Source organism: Pyrus communis, chromosome 2 (assembly GCF_963583255.1).
Source record: "Pyrus communis chromosome 2, drPyrComm1.1, whole genome shotgun sequence".
Taxonomy (NCBI): domain Eukaryota; kingdom Viridiplantae; phylum Streptophyta; class Magnoliopsida; order Rosales; family Rosaceae; genus Pyrus; species Pyrus communis.
Genome location: NC_084804.1, coordinates 33,954,578 through 33,982,211, shown reverse-complemented (window position 1 = coordinate 33,982,211; position 27,634 = coordinate 33,954,578). Strand labels below are relative to the sequence as shown.

General features: G+C 38.0%; 2 protein-coding genes across 2 annotated transcripts; one reads left to right on the top strand and one right to left on the bottom strand.

The window, feature by feature from the left end:
* The first annotated feature begins 579 nt into the window (after positions 1-579).
* On the top strand, positions 580-4,300 carry LOC137725432 (SKP1-interacting partner 15-like). The gene is made up of 2 exons (XM_068464106.1): positions 580-1,826; positions 3,500-4,300. The coding sequence occupies exon 1, from the start codon at positions 707-709 to the stop codon at positions 1,781-1,783; it is 1,077 nt and encodes a 358-aa protein (XP_068320207.1). The 5' UTR covers positions 580-706; the 3' UTR covers positions 1,784-1,826; positions 3,500-4,300.
* On the bottom strand, positions 4,298-5,363 carry LOC137725433 (germin-like protein subfamily 1 member 7). The gene has a single exon (XM_068464107.1). It carries the CDS (start codon positions 5,131-5,133, stop codon positions 4,525-4,527), a length of 609 nt encoding a protein of 202 aa, XP_068320208.1. The 5' UTR covers positions 5,134-5,363; the 3' UTR covers positions 4,298-4,524.
* Between the last annotated feature and the right edge of the window lie 22,271 nt (positions 5,364-27,634).

Genomic DNA, 27,634 nt, shown 5'->3' with positions numbered 1-27,634 from the left:
AAACATAATGAGTTGAAGATGAAAACATTCTTCATTATAACTCCACACTTTGCGAAAGTAAAGTTATTTAGCCAAAATAATCTCTAAGATTGTTATAACTCATCGGTTTGGTCACTGAGATTTAAAAATGATAGAAGCGGTCCCTAGAATTATTCATCGTCAATCATTTTAGTTATTTTGTGAAAAATCTCATTTAGATTGAAGAAACCATCAGTTCCGGGGGAGATGTTGATTTGACAAAAATATCATCAATTTAACAGAGATTTATCACAAAATGACCAAAATGATTGATGGTGTAAAATTTCATAAACCACATCTATCGATTTTAAACCTCAGAGACTAAAATAAAGAGTTGGAAGGGTGTTGATTCCTTGCATGATAGCGTGGGTTCAAACCCATCAGTAACTAAACTAACATCTAATTTAACAAAATCTATCGTTTAACAAAAAAAAAAAACAGAAAAAAATCTATTTTTAGTTATTTATTTATTTTTTGTGTTTTGCACAAAACACTAGCAAGTCTCTTATTTTATTTTATTTTTTTAATAAAACAAGTCTCTTATTACAACAACCAATACTTGCGTCTTTTTTCCACGCAGCCCACAATCCACCATTTGATTCAACTGCGTTTCTCTGTGTCTCACTCTGAGTCTTCGATCTGTGCATTTCCTCTTGTCCAGTTCTCCGGCAGCCCACCGCAAAAAGCCATGGACGCTCTCCCGCAGGACACGCTCCACCAGATCTTCTCGAGCCTTCCCCTCCGTCAGATCATGATCTGCCGCTCACTCTCCAAGTTCTTCAACCAACTCCTCACCTCACCCTCCTTCCTCCACCTCATCTCCACCCAATCTCCGCCCCTCAACCTCCTCGCCCTCCGCCCTCCCCACCACCGGCACCTGTCCTCCCCATCCTGCCTCCACGTCTTCGACCCCGACCTCAACCAATGGCTCAGATTCCCCCTCGATTTCCTCCCCTTCCGCTCCCCACACCCCGTCGCCTCCTCACTCGGCCTCGTCTACCTCTGGGGCGACTCGCCCGACCCGCCCGAGTCAACCAAGTCACTCGTCGTCTGCAACCCTCTGACTCGCCAGTTCCGAGTCCTCCCTCAGCTCGGCTCAGCCTGGTCGCGACACGGCTCGGTCCTCGTTGACTCCCAAACCCGAGTCATGGTCCTCACTGAGCTCGCTGCACTCTACTTCTCCGGTTCGAACCAGTGGCTCAAGTTCTCATCGAACCTCCCTTCAAAACCCAGAAGCCCAATTTTGGTGTTCGACTCGGTTTACGCCCTGTGCGATGTGGGTTCGCCGTGGCGGTGTCAATGGAAGCTGTTCCATTGCACAATTTCGAAGCTTAAGACCTCGCAGACGTGGACTCGGCTCGAAAAGCACGAGTGGGGGGACGTCTTCGACATCCTGAAGCGACCCCGTTTGGTTCGGGGGAATGGAAACAAGGTGCTGATGGTTGGTGGGTTGAAGTCTTCTTTCTTGCTCAACGCTTCGTGTTCGACGATTTTGATTCTGCGGCTGGACTTGGATAGCTTGGAGTGGGACGAGGCGGGCCGAATGCCGGTGGAGATGTTCAGGTGCTTTCAAGAGTCGAGCAAGTTCAAGGTGTTTGGTGGCGGCGATAAGGTTTGTTTTTCGGCAAAGAGAATTGGGAGATTGGCTTTGTGGGACCGTTGTTCCGGGAAAGCCGAGTGGCGGTGGATTGATGGGGTTCCCGGAAGTGGCGATGGGCTTTCCCGCGGTTTCGTTTTTGAGGCCACGCTCACTGCATTTCCGTGATGGGGTTCAACGCAAATATCAGAGCTTTTGATGTCAAGTAGAGGTTGGTGTTTATTGATTAATGAATCCCAATGTTGTATTAGCTTTGAAATTTGTAGAATTTATTATGTTAAATGAATTTCTTGATACAAATCAATAGAATTTAATGTTCCAACTAATGCGTTAGAATTGCTTTATTCTCTATGTATCCAGTCTCACTAATTACTTGTATGGTGAATACATAGCAGCCGAAAATACAAGGACAAGAATACTTTTTCTTCTTCTTCTTCTTCTTGTTAAAGTATCGTGCACTTGATTATGATTAAGGATGAAGTTATGTCTCTAAGTAGAAGAATGAATGAAAACATTCCTAGTTAGTGTGCTTGTTTTAGTGTTTGCACTGAAACTACGATTTGAACTTCACCATCTTTGATACAGGTAATAATGGGAAACTTTCTTATAACATCACAATGGTGTTATTTGATACTTTTGTTTGGTCTTTTATCGCTGGTATGGCAGTAAATATTTGTATGTGTGTCTCTATGCAGTTTACTTCTCTCTTCTTTTTACCATTTTGTACCATAACTAGCTTGTGACTGATCTAGATGTATCTATTTGACACATTATTCTAAGCAAGAAGGATATGAAAAAAGAAGAGCTAAGTAATATAATTTAGGGAAGTTTCTGCTCACCGAGACGCACAGTTGATTTCTTTTCCATCAAAAATTCATCATATTGTACGAGTAATTGTGCTGAATTTTAAAATTCTGGGCTGGGGTTTCAGTTTAACAGCTTGACAAGTTACTTCATAATGCATTATCCTATCAAGACATGCACAGTAGAGATTTACACTTAGATGAACATTGTTGGTTAGGTCAGTTTATGGAGCTCGTTAGAAGGTTAGTTTGGTTTGCTAGTCTGTTTTGTATGTTACCTAAGCGTCTTGGGAGCTAAGTAATTCTCAGTTGTATAAATAGTGGGATACATCACTAAAACTGTACGGTTCATTCTATTGGGAATATACAAGATATACCGATTCTTTCTTCTTCCTTTCTCTCTCCATTTCTTCATTTCTGCATTTATTGTCAAACATCATGATCACCACACCATTGTTGTTATGATGGTATCACGAACCAGAAGTGGCTAACGCCGTTTGATCTCTATTCTTCGGTGTACTCATCTGGGTTCAAGATTGCGACTTTGTCTGCAGAGTTTCGTTCTGGTGTTTGTGCATCCCACCTATTTGATCCAATGTATAAGTCAAGATCTTTTCCTGAGGTTATGTTTTTCTCTGAGATTTTCTTGTCTCTTTTGTGCTCATTTGGTGAATTGGGTTATGGTGGAATTTTTGTTTAGAAGAATGATTGTTGATTAGTTTGGCACGAAGCCTCTTTGATTGAAATTGTAGAAATGTTATTTGGCACGAAGCCAGTTCTGATTTGATACTTCTTAAGGCACGATAGCTGTCTCTCTAAGTTGAAGTTTTAGGCACAAAGCCAATTTTATTGGTTTGGGAATATTCAGGCACGAAGCCAGTTCTTTGATCTTCAATATTAGTGTTATCTTCTAATTTCTGCAGTCTTTCAAGCTGAGAGCAATAGTGGACAGATTATCATAACAACGAGTTGAAGGGGCAGATAAAACTGATGTCAATCTTTTAAAATAAGCTGTATTCAAAGCTTTGTACTCCGCTTCTGTGGAGCTTCTGGACAATGACCCTTGCTGTTTACTTTGCAGGAAACCGCAACTGTTGTGAGCAGCTGACCAGGTTGCTGGCTTACTGTTCTCACGATACTTGAATTGTGGCAAGGCTGGAATTTTTAATTTTGGATTGAAGTCAAGGAACTTGAGCCCTTAGCGCTTGTTTGAGGTCAGATTCCTGAATGTATTGGGAGTTCTATTAATCCCTTTGTTGATGCAGTGTGATTCTCTGAACTCCGAAATTGTATTGGTTATGCTCTTGGGAGCTCAAGGGTATTTAAATGGGACCAAGGAGCACAAATGCTACTTGGAGCTTGCATTTTTGGAGGTGATGTAGGACAATAGTAGGAGAAAGTAAGAGAGGAGAGATTAGGACACACTCCATCCATTTCCAGCATTTCTTCATCCTTCGGCAGGACGCGTAAGGAGCCTTGGACTCACTCCAACAAACTCATGCTTCCCAGAATGTAGAGCATAAAGCTCATAACGTGGTAAGCCACCATTGCCATGGTACAAAGGCCTCTCACAGCTACCGATAAATCCTAAGTTTATCATATGAATCAACGATATAGGTATGTATAATATATTAACGATGAATCGCCCATTTATTTGATATATTTGGATGACTAAGCGATCTCATGTTCAAATGAAACTTTGCAAGGATAATCTAGACTTGAAAATTAGAAAGTTGAACGGTTCCAATTATAAGGTTTTTACGGTAAATATATGTTACTTGCAAGTGGAGGAACGAGCGCATCACCCAAGGGGAAAATGCAAGTCTATCCAAATATAAATTGTTCCGAATCATTGAAATATGAGGTATGGAAAGAATTTCCTTAACTTTGTCAAAGTTAAAGGATATTTAAGAGAGCGCACATCAGAACATACCATATATAATATCGTATCATATCAAAATTCACACAAGGATTAGGTATACATAAGCATTAACCATCTTATTCAATTTATATATTGGCCAACTTAAGTAGCACATCCGACCAGGCATACATGGATCGTTCCTAATGGCCTTTTCCTCCTTAATTTTCACAGATAGTTCTTCGTTATCAATTGTTGTCGTACCAAAACTGTCTCTGAAGATAATCAACCGGCTTGTTGTCCACGTGGAAGGCCTTGGCTAGAACATCAGGATTGATGGGAGGCTTGGATCCAAACACTGCATCTGCTATGGTGATCACTCCTGGGTTTTGGCTGCTAAGTCCAGCAATCGCTACTGCTTTTCCGTATCCGACATTGAGTTGGAAGTGAATGAGACCAATCGGGAACACAAACACATCTCCCTTGTTCAACACTTTGCTGATTAGCCGATTATTATCGGCGTTTGACGTGACGAAGCCAACGAGCGTACCTTCCAAGACTACAAGAATTTCGGAGCCACGAGGGTGAGTGTGAGGAGGGTTTAGGCCATTTGGTGCAAAGTCTATGCGAGCCAGGGATATGCCGAGAGTGTTCAGTCCTGCTAGGTTATCCACGTTCACCGCTGTCACTGTCGAACCAACTGGATTCGCTGTGCTTTTCGGGACTTGGAGGCCGGTAAAGAAAAAATCATTTGCTGTGACAAGCTTTGGGTCCTTGCAGAATTTCCCATTCACAAACACTGCTTGCACTACAAAGAAATGAAAGTATTTATTATGTGTTTCTTGGAGGAAGTACATGAAGTGCTTTTTTAAGATTCACTTGCATATTTACCAAGAATTGGTTTCAAAAATATTTTTATCAAAAGAGTTTTCACTTATTCTAAAAGCACTTCCAAACAAGCTCTTAGTGACCAACCCTCTTATACATGTGTAATCTACATCCATGGGACACACCTCTATTAGAGGCATGACCAGTAAAATGATGATATAAATAGTACAAATAACATGGATTCTTATACGTATGTATATATCAGTTTTACATGTCTATACATGTGTATATGCATGCAGATGAAATTTTCATGCATATAAACCATGCCGTGCAAAAACGTATAATTAACAGAGAAAATAGATAAAATTACATAAATATGGAGACACATGGTATATGAATAATATGATATACTAATATATATTATATATACCAGATTGGGGGTTATTAATTGCTACGCAGAAGTCCAGAGGACTGGGATCGTAGGCAGAGACAAGGAGGGCTGCGAATGCCAATGTGGCCACAGTGCTTATGAAAATGAGCACTTTTCATCTTGGCTGAATTAGGTTGCCTCCAACTTAGTTGTTTGGTTTGGTTTAAGATTGCTTAATTTGATGATAGCATGATGATAGAACTGTATGAGGCACTCCTCTCTACAAATCTCTATTTATAAGCACGTGTTTAGTGACTTGATGAATATTCGTACTTGGAAGAAGGAAATTAATTGGCTGATGAAAATGTTTAGTGGATATCGACCAAAGTTGCATTAGACTCTAATTCGATATTAATATCCTAATTCCTTCCTTATCCGTAGTTTCAAATACTTAAACTCCATCTTAATGTTTTATGGGAGAATAATGAAGACAATAATCAGTGGGTGGAAAATTTAAACACTCCAACTACTGAAGTACATTAGCCCTAGTTTTATGTGGTGATAGCGAGTGTTAATCACATCCATAAAACAAGGGTCATATTGCCAATTAATTTTGTGGTGGACCTCGACTTCTTCTTGGCATCAAAACAGGTTGTCTCCCATATGAAGCCAAATGGCCACATGTGCTCCACATCATCCCGTTGTGTAGTCTACGTGTTAGGCTTGAAAATTCGCTACACGTGAGTATGCGTGTTGAGAATGAATCTCACATTGATAGAATGAGGGACCTTACATGAACTTATAAGTAGGTTGAGCTACTTCCTATATTACCAATGGATTTTATGGTGAGTTTCCAACTTTCTTCATTCCCTGAGTGAAAGAGTTTCAATGGTGGCCAAAAGTGATGACACACGATCGATACAAATATTTTAGAGTAAATTGTAGCAATGGTCCCTCAACTTTAATCAAATTTGAGCAATGGTCCCTCAACTAAAAATTCATTACCATTGGTCCCTCAACTCATCAAAATGTGTAACTATGGTCCTTTTTGTCAACTTCATCAGAGTTTTGTTAAAATAAGTTAAGTTGGAAGGACCATTGCTACAATTAAGATCCCTCAACTCATCAAAACTTGAAGCTATAGTCATTTTCGTCAAATTTGTCAGAATTTTGTCAAAATGAGTTATGTTGGAATGACTATTGCTACAATTAGGTTAAAGTTGAGGGACCATTGCTCTAATTGAGTTAGTTGAGAGATCATTTCTCTAGTTGGATTAAAGTTGAGGGACCAATGGTAATGAATTTTTTAGTTGTAGGACCCTTACTCTAATTAAGTTAAAATTAAGGGACCATTGCTACAATTTACTCAATATTTTAATATTGCTCCAATGTTTATCATTGAACGCAAATCTAATTAAGATAAACAAATATAAAACAACTGAATTAAAGATGACTCACGAAAAAATACTGAAACTCAAGAACACGTGATAAATGCATGCAGATCAACGAGAAAAGATAAGCATTGGAAGATGTGAAAAGGGGATACCTAATTCTTTGAAGAGATTTTCTGTACATTCGAAGCACAATGCGGTATAGCATGTACCATAATATAAATAGACGATAGGACTTATATGTCTTATTTTAAGGTATACTTTTTATGGACAATTTTATGTATATGTCATGTATAAAATAGTTTACAAGATCAACCATAAATAGGAGAGGAATACAAGAAAGAAAGTGGAGGAATGGTGCGGACAGGGATGGCAGCTCAGCAAGCATGAGTGAAGACCTGACCTCCACTATCTCTAACTTAAACTAATACCTAGCTTTACATGATGAGGGAATATTGCTCTTAAATAAGCCTAAAGTAAACAAACAAGCAGCTAACCCTAGCCGAAAGTAAGATGACAATGAGTTGTTATCCATCACCAACTAAACAATGACAACTAGACAAACCCTACCACCAATAATAATAGATACTTCAATACTCCCCCTCAAGCTGGATCGAGAGTTCTTCTGGATCCAAGCTTGAAGAGAAGACGATCAAGTTGTGCAGAAGGCAGAAGCTTGGTGAACACATCGGCAAGTTGATCACTGGAACGAACAAATACAGTTTGTAATAGCTTGGACTGAACTTGGTTGCGAACGAAATGACAGTCAACCTCGATGTGCTTTGTGCGTTCATGGAAGACGGGGTTGGCAGCAATATGCATTGCTGCTTGATTGTCACAGTGAAGAAGAATTGGTTTGGAGGAGATGATTTCAAGATCACGTAGCAACCTCTTTAGCCAAATTAGTTCGCATGCAGTCGATGCTATTGCACGGTACTCAGCTTCTGCGCTTGACCGAGATACAACAGATTGCTTTTTGCTCTTCCACGTAACGAGGTTACCACCAACAAGAGTGCAGTAACCAGTTGTGGATTTGCGATCAAGGACATTGCCTGCCCAATCAGAGTCTGTGTATCCTTCAATGGTGAAGTGTCCGTTGTTTTGCATGAAAATCCCAGTAGATATTGAGCTTTTCAAGTATCGAAGGATCCTTTTAACTAGTTGCAAATGATGAGATGAGGGAGAATGCATGAACTGGCTGACAAAGCTAACAACATAAGCAATGTCAGGTCGGGTTATAGTCAAATAGATAAGTTTTCCTACCAACCTTTGATACTCCGATGCATTTTCAAGCTGGATGCCTGAGGTTTCATCCTTGAAATTTGTTGGTAGTGGTGTTTTGGCAGGCTTGCAATGCATCATATTTGCTTATTCTAAAAGATCTAGAACGTACTTTTGTTGATTTAGAAACAAACCAGTTGGAGATTGATCCATTTCGATTCCAAGAAAGTATCGAAGTCTGCCAAGATCTTTGATTTTGAAGGTTGAATGTAATGTGGCTTTGAGAGCAGTTATTTCTTCTGGATTATCTCCCGTGACAATAAGATCATCAACATAAACAAGTACCACCAATCTTCCATGCGTACCAATCCTAGTGAACATTGAAGAATCTGCATTGCTTCGTTTAAAGCCGGATGACATAAGGACAAAATTAAGTTTTGAGTACCAAGCCCTTGGAGATTGCTTGAGACCGTAAATAGCCTTGTGAAGCTTGCAGGCTATTCCTTGTTCCTTCTCTCGTTCATGACCAGGTGGTAGTCGCATGTATACCTCTTCTTCTAACTCTCCATGTAGGAAGGCATTTTTTACATCCATTTGATGTAGAGACCAGTTTAAATTGATAGCCACCGAAAGAAGCACTCTAACTGTGTTCATCTTTGCCACAGGGGCAAAGGTTTCTTTGTAATCTACTCCGAAGGTTTGTGTGAAGCCCCTTGCAACTAACCTTGCCTTGTGCCGCTCTATGTTTCCATCTGAGTGAAATTTGGTCTTATAAATCCATCTTGCCCCAACCACACGTTGACCTTTTGGCAGAGAAACAATGCTCCAAGTTTGATTTTCATCAAGTGCCTTCAGTTCTTCAAGCATGGCTTGCCTCCATACAGGAGATTGGTGTGCCTCTTCGAAGGATCGAGGCTCAGAATTTTGGGATAACTTGGTCACAAAGACAGCATGAGATGGAGAGCTCTTGCTATGAAAAACCATTTGTCCAATAGGATGTCTAGGCGTGTAGATTTCAAAATCATCAAGCCTGGCTGGAGGTTGTCTGTTTCGAGAAGGATTCCTTTGTGGAGGAGGAGGTTGTTTAAGTTGAGGCTTTCTCCTTTCGAGAATGACTTCTTCATTATCTACTTCCATACTTTCAGGAGCTGGCTCTATCTCAATAGCTTCATTTTGCGGTGTTGACAGCCTTGTATCATCAAGGAAGAGAGGGGTAGGAAACACTTCATATGAGAGCTCCCCCTGAGGTTCATCATCATGCATTTGAAAGAAGGAGTGAGTTTCATCAAAACGCACATCCCTGGATACACATACCTTTCTGGTCTTAGAGTCGTAGCATTTGTATCCCTTTTGGGAAGTTGAGTAACCTACGAATGCACATTTGATAGCCCTTGGATCAAGTTTATCTCGGTGAATAGTTTGAATGTGCACATAGCATACACATCCAAACACACGGAGATGACTTATGTCAATTTCTCTCCCCTTGAGAATTTGGTAAGGAGATTTGAACTTTAAGATTCTACTAGGAAGGCGATTGATGATGTATGCAGCGGTTTGTATAGCTTGAGACCAGAACTTCTTTGGAACTTTTGCTTGTAACATTAGTGATCGTGTTTTTTCAAGCAAATCTCGGTTCTTTCTTTCTGAAATGCCATTTTGTTGTGGCGTTCCTACACAACTTGTTTGTTGCAAAATTCCATGCTCACTTAAGTAAGTTGTCATGATTTTGGAAGTGTACTCAGACCCATTATCAGACCTTAAGATGCCAATTTTAGAGTTAAAATGATTTTGAATTAATTTATGAAAATTTTTGAAACACTGGAAAGCTTCATGCTTGAATTTAAGTAAATACACAAAAGTAGTTCTAGAGAAATCATCAATGAACGATATGTAAAATCTGTAACCATCAAAGGACTCTAAGGTGGCAGGTCCCCAAATGTCAGAATGGACTATTTCAAAGGCTTTGGTAGCTCTAGAGAGAGAGTGGGGAAAGGGTAACCTGGTGAACTTAGATTTTTGACAAACTTCACAATCTGGAATCACTTTACAGAAACTAGGAAAAAGAAAAGACATAACATGTGAAGAAGGGTGAGCTAATCTCATGTGCCACAGCTGCTCCTTGTTTACAGTGCTTGAGTTTACGTAGAAACTTTTTGGGAAACTTGAAGAGAATTTGACATAGTACAGTCCATTGAGGAAGAACCCTTTACCAATCGTTTCCTTCGAAACTTGGTCCTGGAAAAATCACACAGTGAGTTGAAAAAATTGCAAGACAATTTAGCAAATGTGTTATTTTTCCTACTGACAATAGTTTGAAAGGAAAAGAAGGGACATGCATGACAAGGGATTCTTTTTGACTCGAGAAGATTTTGAGTTTCCCTCTGCCTACTATACGAACTTTGGTGCCATTAGCTACGGAGACAAAAGAAGGAGTGGAAAAGTTTTGAAAATCATTTAGTAAAGATGCATCGTTAGTCATGTGATCTGAAGCTCCTGAGTCAACTATCCAAAAATCACAACTACTACTAAGGTCCAAAGCAGTGGAGATAGTTGCAATAATACCTGGCATGTCATTTTGTGACACTAAGTTTGATTGTTCGAGGAAGCCAGCAAACTTGCCGAGCATGGCTGAAGGAGTTTCATGATTTGTTGCTCCTTGTTTCTGTTGCAAGAAGTTAGCGAATTCATTTATGAGAGCAATGGGACTAGAAGAAGAGTTTATCACATTATTGGAGACATTGTCGCAAACAAGATTTCCTCTAGGAGTGTAGGCAGGCTTCATTTGGTTTCTTGGTGCTCTTCCATCGTCATTGAACTTAGGTTTAAGTTCTGGATAAAGAATCCAGCACTTCTCTTTTATGTGTCCAATACCTGTACGACCTATCTTCACACAGTGAGAACACTTTAAGTCTGGTCGTTTTCCCTTGTATGGTCTGGAGAAGGTGAAGGCTCTTGCTTCTGATGGCCTAAAATTTGATTCTCCAACGACCATTTCTGCGTTCATGACCTTCTTTCTTACTTCTTCACGTTGAATAATGTTGCAGACCATCTGTAAAGTAGGAAGTTCAGGTGTCATTAAGAGATGGCTTCTAAGGTCTTCATAATCTGGTCCAATGCTGGCAAGCAACTGGAACACTTTGTCTTCTTCAGCACGCTTTAAAAGAATGGTTGTGTCCGTGGTATGAGGTCTGTAGAGATCCAATTCATTCCATTTGGCCTTCAAGTTGCCAAGATGTTGAACAAAAGAGAGATTTCCCTGTTGTAATTCCGTAAGATCTTTCTTCAGCTGAAAGACTCGCGCAGCATTGTTTAGATCTCCATACATGTCTCGTACGGAATTCCAAAGTTGGTGAGATGATACTGAGTAGCTGAAAATCTCAGCCATCTTTGGTTCCATAGAGTTTAACAGCCAAGACATGATAAGTTGATCTTGGGATACCCATGCTACATAATCCGGTGCAGTTGTTTCGGGGATGATGTCATCCTTTTGAATGAATGGGAGCTTTCCACGTCCTCCAAGAGCGAGAGAAATAGCTCGTGACCAGGGCAGGTAGTTGAATTCGTTTAGAAGCACAGAGCTCAAACGTTGAATTGGATTGGTATCCATGGTTTCGTTTTTTGATCTGGTATGGCCATAATGGCTCAACTGGTTTGGATTCGGAAGAACACAGAAGCAGGTCCAAGAGGAATCACTGCTCTGATACCATATGGACAATTTTATGTATATGTCATGTATAAAATAGTTTACAAGATCAACCATAAATAGGAGAGGAATACAAGAAAGAAAGTGGAGGAATGGTGCGGACAGGGATGGCAGCTCAGCAAGCATGAGTGAAGACCTGACCTCCACTATCTCTAACTTAAACTAATACCTAGCTTTACATGATGAGGGAATATTGCTCTTAAATAAGCCTAAAGTAAACAAACAAGCAGCTAACCCTAGCCGAAAGTAAGATGACAATGAGTTGTTATCCATCACCAACTAAACAATGACAACTAGACAAACCCTACCACCAATAATAATAGATACTTCAATACTTTTATTATCTCTCTATTTATATTATGATACATGATGTACCATTTAATATTCCGAATACACTGAAATATCTCTCATGCTTTGATGGTTTTTTTGAGTGAAAATTAGGGATTGTTTAATTGGGTTCTTACTTCTGGATCAAGTCTAAACGCATGTGAATGACCAAATCAAAAGATAATTTAATGAAAATATGTCTTTTCCCAATGGCAATAGTGTCCACTTGTAAGAATGATGATGAGCGGCCGATGGTTAAAATCCAAAAATTGACAAGAAAAAAAAGACGAGTAATTACAATCCTCTTAATTTGCCTAGTTCAAACTCGGTTCATAAGTAAAACGAGGTTAACTTGAACAATTATACTAAGGACTTCATAGAAAAATGAGCCGAGCTTGAGCTTTGCTTTGTTCGGCGCATAAACCAGTGAACAACTTGTATCTTTTCATAAGACATGCATAAGTTTGATTTGTTCCTTAAAGCTTGAATCATACATTTCTCTTTAATTTTATTTTTAATCTTTCTATTATCCACTCTTTAAATATTACTATTAATGGTTCATTATTGCTTAGAAGATAATAATCACCGCTGATCACAACCTTTTCATCACATTGCCAATGTGGTGTATGAGATTTACACATATTATATATAACCATAAAATCTAGACCTGTTAATCTAACGGATCATCCAAACTCAACCCGTTAAGCTAACGGATCATTCGAACCCAACCAGTTAACAATTATTTTTTTATTTTTTTGTTTTTTTTATTTTTTTACATTTCATCCAATCTGCAGAAAGACTCCACTACCTACTTTGAGGCAGTGGAAGGGAATCTCTATGACAACACGATTCAAAACAACCCGAAAATACTTTACTCCGAGGCCAAGCTCTAAAAGAAAGACTCCACTGCCTCTTGCTGCTCTTAACAACCAATAATTAAGAATTATAACGTTTAAAAACACTTAAAAATTTAAAAAAAAAAAAAAAAAAAAAGGAATAGGAAGAAAGGAATTAGGAAATTGGATGCGGGAAAGCTCAAGAACTCGGACCCTCTTGGCCTGAGAGTCATCGGAGCAACCAAGAACAGCAAGAATTCCACACCTGCGGCATGTTGTGGCTGCTGCCAGATTGTAGACACCTCTTCCACCTCAAGTGCATTGATCCGTGGCTGCGGTTGAACCTTACGTGTCCTGTCTGCAGAACGTCTCCAATCCCAACGCCCTTGTCAACTCCTTTGGCCAAGGTGGTTCCATTGGCTAGCAGGCATGACTGATTCTAAAAAGAGGTAGAAGGGAATCGAAGCCTACCAGAGAGAGAGTGGTGGAGTTCGGTAAAATTTTTGAGAGAAGAAGATGAGGGAAATAACTGGAGCTAGAAGGGAAGGAACACAGTGATCTCTCAAAGAGCAATGGCGTGCGGCATATAGTCATGAGGGACCTGAGGGTTTTCTATTAAGACTATTGAAATTACACAAAAGTCCTCAATAATGGATGTTAACAAGTTTTACGGGTTCACCCAAAATGACCCGTTATTTAACGAGTGATTAACAGGTTGACCTGTTAACCACCCGACCCGTGTATCACTTATCCGAATACTAATTTTAACGAATCGGGTCGGGTTAGATTAAAAATGCCAGGTCTACTAAAATCTAAGTCACTAGTTAGTTTTGAATATATCCTAAACCCTAAACCCTAAATATATATCATATATGTGATGTATTTATCTTTTAACTCTCCAAACTCCAAATAAGAGAGATCCCACAGATAACGCACACACAATGAACACAATAACATTATATTAATTAAGGATATCAAAAGATCCAAGTATAGACGACAATGTATAAATAAGCAACCATCTTATTCAACTAATAATAGATCATACTTAGTAGGTAGTGAAAAGCTTAACATATTCACTCAGACTCGTGGACTGTTCCTTAGCCCTTTTTGTTATTAGCTGTTGTTGTACAAGAACTGTTTCTGAAGATATTTAACCAGTTTGCCATCGACTTGGAAGGCCTTGGCTAGAACATCAAAATTGATGGGAGGCTTGGAGCCAAACAATGTTTTTGCTATGGTGATCACTCCTGGGTTCTGGTTGCTAAGTGCAGCAATGGCCACACCGTTTCCGTATCCAACATTGAGTTGGAAGTGAATGAGACCAATCGGGAACACAGTTCAACACCTTGGTGAATAGATGATTATCTCAATTCCATATATGTGACAAACCCAACGAAGAGTGTACCTTCTGTTGGAGAGAGTTAGACCTTGCCTGTTTGGGTCCTTATAATCAGGATGTGATTAGGGTAGATATTATTTTATGTTTCTTCTCTTGTAAATTAATCTTGTACAATATATGTTTACCTCCTTGGAGAGAAGAATAATATCATAGAATTAAACCCCAAGATAAGCCCTAATTAGCATGGTATCAGAGCAGAGATCCTGGGATTTCTGCTCTGTCCGTTCCTTCAAGCAAACCCAGCCCTCCCATAGAGAACCTACCACCACTCCACGTTGAAATCAACAACCCCATCCTAATTGATACTACCCCTATCCTAAACACTACTACCCTAACCGAGCCTCCCATGAATCTTACTCCATCTCTAGCATAAATTGTTCATCATGATTCTTTTACAGCTTCGATTGGCATCAAACTCAATGGTGCCAATTATGGAGTTTGGTCTCAAATTGTTAAGATGTTTGTTGGTAGCAAAGACAAGTTGGGCAACTTGTTTGGGAGTAATCCCCAACCCTCTACCGAATATCCAACCTTCACCAAATGGCATACGAAGAACGCCATCGTGAAGAGTTGGCTCATCAATTCTATGGAACCTAATTTAATTGGGTATGTTCTTCGACTACCAACAACGAAAGAAGTGTGGGACACGGTTGCTCGCACATATTATGATGGTTCCGATATATCTCAAGTATACGATCTTACCTACAAGGCCTCTCGCATGAGGCAAGATGGACGATGGAGACATACTATAGTGATCTTCAATCTTTGTGGCAAGAGATTGATTATCATTGACCCAATCCGATGAAGTGCGGTACTGATATTGAAATTTATAATAAAATTGTTCAAACAAATCATGTGTATACTTTGCTTGCTGGATTGGATGAGATGTTTAATAAAATTCATAGTGATATTCTACAAACTGAGCCCTTCCCTTCCGTCAAACAAACCTTTGCCTATGTTTGCCGAGAGGCAATGCGACATGCTGTTATGAACACTAGAAGACAACTGCCAAGTGAGAAGCATGAGCCGAGGCTCCACCTCGTCCTTATACCCCCGAGAACCCGCTTGCACCGAGCCCAGGGCTGCAGCGCCAGGCTACTGCCTCGAGCCCAACACAATGCTCGCTTTTTGCTGCCAAGATGGCCTCGTGGCTTACCGTGGGCCCCCGCCCTCTTCGTCTCAAACCACTAATCCCTATTTGTGGTTGTACCTACTGCGGCAGTGTGAAGCACGACCGTGATAATTGCTTTTAGTTGCATGGTTATCTTGACTGGTGGGAACCAGTGAAGCTTTAGAAACCACGAGAACGAGATGAGCAAGCTAAGCTTGAGTAAGCCAATATTGCAACCTCAGTGTCCTAACTATCTTTGATATCTTAGGATGATCCTCCTCCTGTTTTGAGATCTTTCGATATGTCTCCAGAGTCTTCAAGTCACTGTGGTTATGTTTTTAATATGCATAGTGATGATACTTAGTTTGGTTAAATCATCGACTCTGATGCCACTGACCATATAACTTATGACCCCTCTGATTTAGCATGTGATACTGTTCCACTTCGACGTAATATTACCAATGTTAATGGTCTCATCTCACCGGTGACTAGCGCTGACACTGTACGCCTCACGCCCACCCTTTTTTTGCCTCATACACTACTTCTATCTTCACTAAAGTATAAATTGATATCTCATGGCCAAGCCACTGAGCAATTAAGTTGTTGTGTACTAATGTATATGAAGTTTTTTCTTATTCAGGATAGTCTCACAAAGAAGATAATTGGTCGTGGTACTAAGATGGGAGGTATCTCTATTTTATGGATAATGTCAGTACAGGTTGAGTTAATCTCACCCAAGGAGTCGTCAACCACAAGCGGCATCAGATATAGTTATGGCATCACCGTTCAGGTCATTCGTCTTTTAGTTATTTACAGCATATGTTTCAGGATTAATTTGTTGGTTGTTTTGTTTCAAACTTTAAATGTGACACTAGCGTACTTGCAAAGAGTCACCGTGTTTCTTATTCGTTGAAATCTAATAAAAGTGTTACTCTTTTTGGCCTTGTTCATTCGGATGTTTGAGGGTCATCTCTGAATACTACTTTATCTGGTATTAAGTGGTTTGTGACTTTCATAGACGATTGCACACAGACGACATGGTTGTACTTTCTTAAGCATAAAAGTGATGTGTTTTTGGCTTTTAAGGCATTCCACACCATGATTCAAACACAGTTTTCTACTAAAATCCAAATTTTGCATTCTGATAATGGCGGTGAATATGTTAATAATGATTTTACACATTATTTGACTAATCACAGAATCCTCCACAAAACTACTTGTCCTTATACTTCTCAATAGAATAGGGTGGCTAAACGCAAAAATTGCCATCTATTAGAAACGGCTCGGTCTCTATTGATTGGGGCGCATGTTCCCCACCCTTCTTGGGATGTCGCTCTTCAGACTGCCACTTATCTTATCAACCGAATGCCAAAGTCTTGAACTTTCTTACAAGTTCTTGCTACATTCGAGCATCTACTGTCGATTTTGGTGCTCCCACCTCGGTTTTTTGGATGTGTTGCATTTGTTCATCTTCATGAGAATCAACGAACAAAACTTGACCCGTGTGCTCTCCGTTGTATTTTTATGGGGTACAGATGTCACGCCCCGACCTACGAATAAAGACTATTTATGAGTTAGGGTGTGAGCCATATCTTAGCTATAGGAAAATTCTACAACCAAGATATGGTGGAAAATAAAATAAAATTATAACAGTTACACCATACATACATCAACAAAATCTTACATACAAATTTTTAAAATATGCAGCGGAATAACTATAGTGCACAAATTAATTCTTAACAAAAGTACCAACTAAAAGAATAATTGAAATGAGTAGCTCTTGCAAATACATAAAATGTATGCCATGAGATGCATGGAACATTTGCAAATAAAATGAATGAATGTACTCACTCTCTTCTAATCCCGTCAACACATATCTAAGGCACCCAAGCATGCACGTCCCATACCATGCTTATACCACTTGGCTCTGGATACGTTAGAATATGAGTTCACTCCCGTTCATCCCTTAAACTCAATTTCTGTAGTTAAACTCTTAGTTTCCACTTTATTAAATAGGCATTTCCCCCGATGCCCAATTGTATATTCAAGCCCTGCACCCGACGCCTGACATATACAAGATTTCATTATTTTTATAATCAACCAATTTGTATACTCAAGCCCTGCACCCTACGCTTGACATATACACGGTTCATTATTATTCAAGACAAACTTCGGCCTTTGAATATCCTCACAACGCAAACACTTTACAAACTCAACACAACTCTTTTTCTTGCTTTGCAATGCATATGTATATGTCATGTTCACATAGATATCAATACTCACACTTTATCTTACAAGCCTGCAAGCTTCAACATAAATCAAATTGATTAGTAACAAGAATAATATAATCATAATATTAATAACAAAGTAATAATTTATAATCCATCATATAAAATGTTGCTCGTAGACCACTCCATATATGTTTTTCCAACATCTCGTCCATCTTGGTCGGGCAACCTGTTTTCATTAGAAAAGAATAGACATTCATGGTAGAGAAAATAATTTTTAGAGTGAAATATATGTCTCAAAGGCCACAAGGCATGGAATATGTTTCTAGCTTTTCCCTTTCCAAACATCATGTTTTATTTTTATTTTATCCCACCACTTCTACTTCTTCTTCTTTAATATAGCTGAAACTATCAGCTGTTCAAACTGGGATATAAGTCAGCACATGGATTAGATTGATCTATTTTTTGGATATGTTATAGAGGAGATGATAAGGAACAACTTTTGTGAGAGAAGTGTTTCAATTGGAGCTACGAAAAATGGGGTTTCGGTACTCACAACATGGCTGTCCAGTTTTCTGCGGGATTAGAGACTGAGTTGGTAATTTAAACATATTGGAAGATCGCACCGTTGGATTTTCCTAAACTTTTGATATATCATGGTAGAGATACAGACGAACAACTCTTATGAAGAAAGTATTATGATATAATCTATGAATGATGGTGTTTTGATCTGTTAAATAGCCTCGACGAATTTCTAGTTTTTGGATATCTTTCTTTTGATAGATGAAAATGATAGTAGTTTGATGGAAAGATTTGTTGGGTAAAGGCTCATGTATTTTTCTAGGATTTGTCTCACACTCTTGTACATTCTTGTATATCATTCTCAAGTGAAAATAAATGGAGATTTTTGATAGTTTGGTGGAAGTGCTTCTCATGGAAATGATCTCAAGTGTAAACGCATAAACACACAAGATTTAAGTGGTTCGCAAAATCGACTACATCCACTGGGTTTTGCTTTCATTATATTTCACTATATATATAAGGGACTTTACAAATACAATGAAAGATGGCTTAAAGCCTTAACAATATGTAAAAGAAAGGTAATTGAGTAATATGAAAGGGAGGATGGCTTTTTATTGGAGTTGTTTTTTCCTTCCTTTTCTTCTTTTTCTTCCTCTCTCTTCTCTATTCTTCCTCTTTTCCTCTATGTCCCCCCGTTGTTTCTTTTCTCCTTCCTTTATGTAGGTTGCATGACATCTTCTTCTCCAAAGAATCTCCACCAGTGTGCCAATGGAAAGAAAGCAATCATTACCATGAAATGTGTTCCAATCACAAAGCAACAATTGTTGTCCTAATCAATAGCAATGAAATGTGTTCCAATGGAAAAACAAGTGTTAGATTAATCATGAATTAATGAATATCATGCAAGGTGTTCCTTGCACCCAAAGGCCACGTCCAAACAATTTGGAGAATGAATCCTCACCAATTATCAACCATGATATGTGGTCCAATAGAAAAATAACAAATGTTAAGCTAATCATTAGTCCTACTATGTGTTCCAATAGCAAATTACCAAATGTAGTTCCATGATAGTTCCATGATATATGTTCCAATACCATGTCACCAAGTGTTGTTCTCATCATTAACAATGAAATGTGGTCCAATAGACAAACAACAAATGTTAAGCAAAACCTTAGTTGTAATATGTGTTCAAATGGCAAAGAGACATGTGTGAAGTTAATCAATATTATGCAAGGTGGATACAAGCATCCAAGGCCAAGTTCATCTCTAAGGAATATGCATCCCACCCGTTCTCACCTCATTGGAAAATTTGGAATGATAGATTGAAGCATTGAAGAGAGAATATAGACAATTAATTGAAATTCCCCTAGGCTAGTGAGTAAGCACACTCTAAAACAACAACATATTGCCACATGCATGCCAATACATACACATACCTAGCTATGACTCTATATAGACTCACACCTCTCCAATGTTTAGGGATGAGTAATCTCTCTACATTAACTCAACTTGCCAACTCACTCCTACTTGGTAAAAATATCAAACCAAACTCAACACCTAGCCACACGTATAAGCCAAAGGCTTCCCACCTCCACACCCTAATTATTAGCTTCTATTAATTACCAACTTTCACCTTAACCTATCCAGAGTAGTGACTAACTCCTCCTCTTTATTCTCTAATGGTTGTCAAACGCCACAGCCTTTGTGAGAAAAATCTAGCCAAACTCATCATAATCCCCTTCTCCAACTCAAACTAAAAATATCCCTAATTACATATGAACATGGTATACTACTAGCTAGTGTTTGAAATAATTTGTAGCAAAAAAAGGATTTTACATTGAAACTATTTCACATATCGAAAGTAGGTTCTTGCACAAAAATAAATCAAATAAAATCATTACGTAGAAATAATCACCCACACACACACACACACACATATATATAATTTTTTTTTTTTTTAATACAGGGTACTACAATAGACTACATCAAAAAGGGTACCGTTGCTATCACCTCCCTTCGCAATGGATGTATGTTACCATAGATGTCACTTTTTCCGAGTTCGAGATGTATGGCTCTTCGACTTCTTCTTCTTCCAAACCTACTCTTCAGGGGGAGACACCAAATGACGAGTAGGATTGGACCATGGCTGCTACCACAGATCTTCCATTGCCACTATAGCCGAGCTAGCAACGGCTGCGCTGTTAGCCCAGCCAACAACAGTAGTAACGCTGCCCCCGGAACTAGCAATAGGCACAGCAGTGCTGTCACCACCCACGACAACAGTGCTACCACTTGCCCATTTTGAGACTTCTACTGATATACTCCCCCTCGTCTTTAAATATAGTACCACCAAATGACCATACTCCTGAGAATATTCCTGAGGTAAGCTCTGAATTATCAATTACATTTTAGGCATAACCGAGGAAAGCCCCCTAATTGATACTCACCAGAAACAACGAAAGGCTCTAAATATCATTGAAGAAAGCATTATTTGACTATCGGTGGACCAAGACAATGGAGGAAGAATTGGATGCACTTCATAAAAATCAAATGTGGGATTTAGTTTTGCTACCCTGAGGAAAGAAAATAGTCGGATGTAGATGGGTATACACCATCAAGTACAAAGCCGATGGGTCCATAGAGCGATACAAAGCACGGCTGGTGGCCAAGGGATACACTCAAATGATGGTGTTGACTGTACAGAAACATTTGCCTTAGTAGCGAAGATTAATACGGTAAGAGTGTTACCTTCTCTGGTGGCTAAATTAGGTTGGCCCTTACAACAATTCAATATGAAAAATGCTTTCTTACATGGCAATCTTAAGGAGAAAGTGTATACGGATACAAAGCAATTCCTATCATACACTTTTCTTGAAATGTTGAATGGGTAAATTGACGACACTCATTATCTATGTGGATGATATAATTGTTACTGGTGATGATAAAGAGGAAATTTCAAGGCTGAAAGGTTATTTAGCAACCAAGTTCGAGATGAAAGATTTTGGTGGATTGAAATATTTCTTGGGTATAGAAGTAGCTCAATCTAAACAAGGTATATTTCTATCCAAAAGCAAATATGTTTTGGACTTGTTAACTGAAACCGGAGTGCTTGATTATAAACCGGCTGACACCCCTATAGTCCAAAATCACCATATTGCCATGCACCCTGATCAAGTCCCCACCAACGAAGATTGTTATCAAACGTTAGTTGGGAGGTTAATTTATTTATATCTCACACCAAGCCTGATATTGCATATGCAGTGAGTGTTGCTAGTCAATTTATGTATTCCCCAAGTGATACTCATATGGGTGCGGTTGGACGCATTCTACGATACCTAAAGTCCTCCCCGGGTAGAGGCATCATGTTTTCCAAGAATGGTCATTGCCAGATAGAAGGTTATACCGATGCAGATTGGGCCGGGAATATTATTATTCAACAATCCACATCAGCATACTTTACATTTGTGGGAGGAAATTTAGTGACCTTGCAGAGTAAGAAACACAAAGTGGTTGCTTTATCAAGTGCAGAAGTGGAATACAGGGGTATGGCAAAAGGAGTATGTCAATTATTATGGCTTCAGAGGTTACTCGAGAAACTCGAGTGTCCTTTAATGTCGGCATCAAATTTATTCTGTGATAATAAAGCAGTCATTGATATCTCACACAATCCAATCCAGCATGATTGTACGAAACATGTGGAAGTTGACAGACACTTCATTAAGGAAAAGTTGGATGGGATATTATTCAATTCCTGTTCGTAAAGTCAGAGGATCAATTAGTGGACATCTGAACTAAAACTGTTATGAGTTAAACGTTCTACAGCTCTCTCGTCAAGTTGGGCATGAAGGACATTTATGCACCAATTTAAAGGGGAGTGTTGGAGAGAGTTACCTTTGTAATTAGTTAGTTGCCCGTTTGGGTCCTTGTAATCAGGATGTGATTAGGGTAGATTGTAAATCAGTCTTGTACAAAATGTATTTCCCTCTTTGGTGAGAAGAATAATATCAGAGAATTAAACCCCAAGATAAGTCCTAATTAGCACATTCCTAGAGAAAAAAGGATTTATGTGGCACGAGGGTGAGTGTGAGGAGGGTTTAGACCATTTGGTGCAAAGTCTAAATATAGAAAATTTTGAATGCAAAATGAGAATTTTGGAGTGCCAATAACAAATTTCCTATATATAGGTATTTTTCCTTTCCCATGCAAACTTAAACAGTATATTTCCTCCTCATCATAAATTACTTTCATCATATCATAAGGTGATGTGATCCCTGTGCCTTGTCACTTTGACCCCCTGTTCTTCATGGAAATGATTCGCCCCTAAATTCCTCGCATTGGTTTCCGATTACATGGAGCTAGATATCAAAAGGGAGTGAGTTCGAGTGAAGGTTCTTCCGTTGTGCAAGGAAGAACCTAATTAGAAGAAGTAGGTTATGGACCGTTTGATCTTAGGGATGATGTGGTGTTTATGAACTACTTGCACACTTTGGGCAGAGCCTCAAAACATATTAAAGAGAGTGACTCTATCTGCAACTCATTCCAAGAATCATTCATCACTCAAAGCTTCTACATTTACCTGGTACATTTGTTCCCTATTCTTTCAATTTGTGGCCATCTCGGAAGGTGTGTACAACATCAGCTCGTGTATTCACACCACCACCTTCCTTGTCTTTGCCACTTTCCGGCACTATTGCTACTGACCTGCATATTCTCATTGGCTTCTTTTCGTTCGTGGTAAAAATAAAAAAATAAAAAAAATAAAAAAAAATGCAATAAAGGAAATAGTAAAATGTAAATGTAATTATATTCCTTAAATCTTCATTTTGACGGACGCTAGTGGGTGCTTAATGCATCTGCATCTTCTGTTACATATGATATAATGTGTACTCTTGAATTCCCTTGATATCTAAGACTAGCCAACACGTGCAGTCAATGGAGTAGAACTTGGAGAACTCTGACCAATCCTCCTCAAACTAAACGCCCGATTGCATCTTGGAAGCTCAAGATATAGAGAAATTTTTTATTGTAACGGAAACACAAGTGGTACATCATGTGTTTTAATTTAAGTGGTAGAAAATTTTATTTTTGATGTTATTAACTATTTACCACACATATCTCACAATTTGTATAGTGACACATAGTCTACCATCCCGTGTACCGGTCACATTGAAAAATCTCTCCAAGATATAACAGACTTGATCATTGTTCTCCATTTTTCTTCACACAGTCCCCTGGAAAATTTCAGCTTTAACAGAACATGATTATATATCTTTATATGGGCAAGAAGTGATAATTTGCACGTGATAAAGGTTGTAAGTCCTTATTTACCATAAATTGGTGATGCAAAATGTCAACAAATAAAAGTTAATTTAAATTTTATTCATTTATAAGATATTTTCTAAACTTCATCTTATTTAAGGATTAAAATCTAGTTTTGTATTAGGATTTTTCACCACATAATTCAGAAGTGCAACAGATGAAAATGTTTGCCGATTAGTTACAGAAGCCATGGTTGAACTCATGGACGGAGGCACATGGAGGACAGCCTTCTTTGATGCAAAGATAATGGGGATATCGTTTCAGTCTACTTGCATGCATATGAATAACGTTTTATGGTTATTTTGATATTATATTTTGCCCACATAAAGTTATGCATGATTTTTTTGTCCACTTCACGCTACATGTCGATCATCAATCAAGAAGATAGCCCACGGGAGGACAACTTTCCGATTGCTTGAACCAAGCACTTCGTCCGACAACTTTCTGACAAAAATCCTCAAAGAGTATGCCTGCTCAGACGTCAACTCTACACTACGTGCCAATCATCAACATTAAAAATAGCCTACGATATGATGTAGCGAGCAACTACAAAGAACAATCGGTCTGACAAATTTCTGATCACTTGAACCGAGCGTTTCGTCCAACAGGTTTCTGACGTAAAACCCCAAAGACTAGGCATTCTCAAACGTGAACTTTGCACCACGTGTTGAATGCTGATCACCCGCATGGAAGATAGTTTGCGGCGGACCCTCACCTGCAACCCACCTACCAATTGCAGCAGCCCAAGAATGGTCCCCGCAAATAACGTCCATGGCCACAAGCAAATCCATCCGACTCTTGAGCACTCGTAACAATGGAAAGAGATCATTTCCGAATCTCTTCTACCAAAGGTCTAGATCTAATGTGAGTCGGACGATCGTTTGGGGTTTAAAAAAATTAGGAGCACCAAAATTATTAAGGCGGTATATTTATGTATGTTTTCATAAAAGTTTAAATTTATAAAATTTGGTTCAATGACACAGAAATTTAACTAGAAGTGGTGGTTTTGTCATTTGAAAATAATAAGGAGGTCTTGGGTTCAAAACACTACCTGTGCTTGTTTACTTTCCAATTTTTACAAATTTCTTTTCATAAAAATATAAATTTATAAAATTTAGTTAAAGGATCAAGAAGTTTAATTAGAAGCATTGATTTTTGTTGTTTAAAATTAACGAGAGGTTCTAAATTCGAAATGCTATGTACATGTTGATTCTTTTCAAATTTTACAAATTTTTGTTTGGTTGTTAATTTATTTTTAGTTACTAGCTAGTAACTATGTGGGTTGTTATTTTTAAATATTCGTTTCAATTTAAGTCTAATCTTCAACAAAGAGTAATACGTTGACCAATTTTTAGAGCAAATTTGCAAATCATATGACGTGTCATCAAAAAGTTTAATTCAATGCCCATTCATTACTAATACATATGAATAAAAGAATTGAAAACATCATTATTTTTTCAGTCCCATATTGACAAGGTTAGTAAATAAGAAAAAACACCTCACGATTTATACAAAAACACTATCAAAGTTTAGATGGAAAACAAAACTCATCAACTATCTACTTGTAAGCCCGGAGTTTTTTGGTTTCTTTCTCTCGATACAAAATAAAATAATATTTCTGTTTCTAAATTATTGAGTTTGAAATGTTTTTATAAGTATAATTTTATTGATGACTTACGTATGAAAATAAATAATTTTCTTATATAAAGTTAGGGCACTATTTTTGGCGTCGTCCTGGGCCTCAAAAATCTTTGGACCGGCCATGTACCAAAGCCACCAAATCAAATTATCCAGATCCTTAAAATTTGATTCAAATGCTAAAGTTAATATAACTTTTAAAGAGACCTCTATTTTTAGCTGTTGGATCAAATTTCAAAAATCCAGATAACTTAATTTAGCGGTTTTGATGGAAGAGATCTCTTTCCCGTAACAGCTACAATAAATTAACAAAAGTAAAAAATCTAGTCCTCCGTGGCTCTAACTCAGTCTAAACGACAAAGACCTAGATTCAGAACTTGTTCCGCGTCGTTCAATTGTTTGCTGAATATTCATTTCCCCACCCCACCAGTGGGCCCATTCTTATCTACGATTCCCGTACGTCGTCGTTTTTTGATCATTGAGATTGGTGGACCGACCCATGGATATGATTGAGCATGGCAAATGAATATCTTCATCATTCCGAATTTCCAAAGTGTTAATTAAATCTCTAGTCGGAATCTAATAAAACATTTGTTTGTCGCAAAAGAATTATAACACCAAATGATTTGAGTTTAGGATACGATCAGAGATGCTAATGATTTCCATTTCATTCTAGCGATATTTCAATCAAATATAAATTCATAAAAAATAAAAATAAAAAAAAAACCAAATTTAAATGTGAATGAAAAACATTAATGTATTAGTCAATTTGGTTACACCTGTTTATAAATAATACGTCATTTTTTTTAATACAAACATACATTTCTCTCAAGTGTTATTTCTTTTACGTCTAGTAGTAAGAGAAATAACACTTAAAAGAAATGTAATCAAATGTGGACGAGTTAGGAATTGTAGTTCTCATCCTGAGTTTGACTCCTTATGCTGGTGAATCACCTGATGATGGTTAAAGGGGCTGAAATGCCTCTGTGAGTCTTTCCTATCTCTAAAAAGATAGATTACCGCGACTTAACTACCTATTGATCCCCTTTTAAAACTTTTTACATAAATGAGTAGCTTCTGAACTAAAAAGTGACCATTGTAACACAAATAATGGTTTTAATTTAGTTAAGTTCTTGATAACATTTTTTTCAGTAAAAGAAATAAAATAAGCAGTTGAAATTACCGTGATTATATTGGTGAAAACTTAGTTTGGTTTAACCTTCTTTTTTTTGTTGCATGTAACACTAACTAGAGTGACTTTTCAGTAGGAACACGAAGTAATACCCCATATATAATTACACAATTTGAGAGACACTTAAAAAAAAATTTCACTAATTGTATGATGTGGTGTAATGTCACATCCCGGCCCAGGCCCCCATCACATCCCTGGCTCGGCTCGATTCCACCGTAGCACGATATTGTCCGCTTTGGGTCCCAACCACGCCCTCACGGTTTTGTTTCTGGGAACTCACACGAGAACTTCCCAGTAGGTCACCCATCCTGGAATTGCTCTCGCGTGAACTCGCTTAACTTCCGAATTCCTATGAAACCCGAAACCAATAAACTTCCAAAAGACCTCGTGCTAGGTAGATATGAAAATATAATAAATCCTTTTAACGTTTAAATCTTGCGTATATATAAAGCCCACGACATACTATCACATGAAATTTCACCACACCATCATCACATCTTCGGACCAATTTCTGACGACATATTCTACACGCTTCAATGTGTGTAACGTAGTATATATAGATGCTAAGTTTTCAAATTATAAAGAGAAAAAGGCAAAAAGATGATTTTTTTTTTTTTTTTTTGCTCTAGAAAAGGTGAAACTTTTATAATACTTAATTATTCTTTTCATTAAAATTTCAAAAAAATAAAAATCGAAAAAAAACCTACGTTTTTGCAAATATATTTTAATAAAAAAACAATAATATCTTATGTAAACAAATAAACACAAAGTAAAAACAATAAAAAAACTAAGAAAAAATAATAGCAATGATCCCTCAACTTTAACTTAATTAGAGCAATGATCTCTTAACTAAAAATCTATGATCATTGGTCCCTTAATTCATCAAAATGTGCGGCTATGGTCATTTTTGTAAATTCTGTTAGAACTTCCATAAAAATAAGTCACGTGTTAGGCATATGTGATTGAATCAAGGGATAAATATAGAAAACCAAATGAAAAAAATTATAGCAATAGTCTTTGAACTATAACCCAATTAGAGAAATGATTACTCAACTTTAACTCAATTGTAGCAATAGTTCTTCCAACATGAGTCATGCTGACGGAGTTGATAAAAATGATCATAACTGCATATTTTGATGAGTTAAGAAACTAATTATCATAAATTTTTAGTTAAGAGAATATTGCTTCAATTGGATTGGAATTGAGCGATTATTGTTGCAATTTTTTTAAAATACTAATTGGCACACGCGTCCTAGTTTTTTAATTAGCAAAA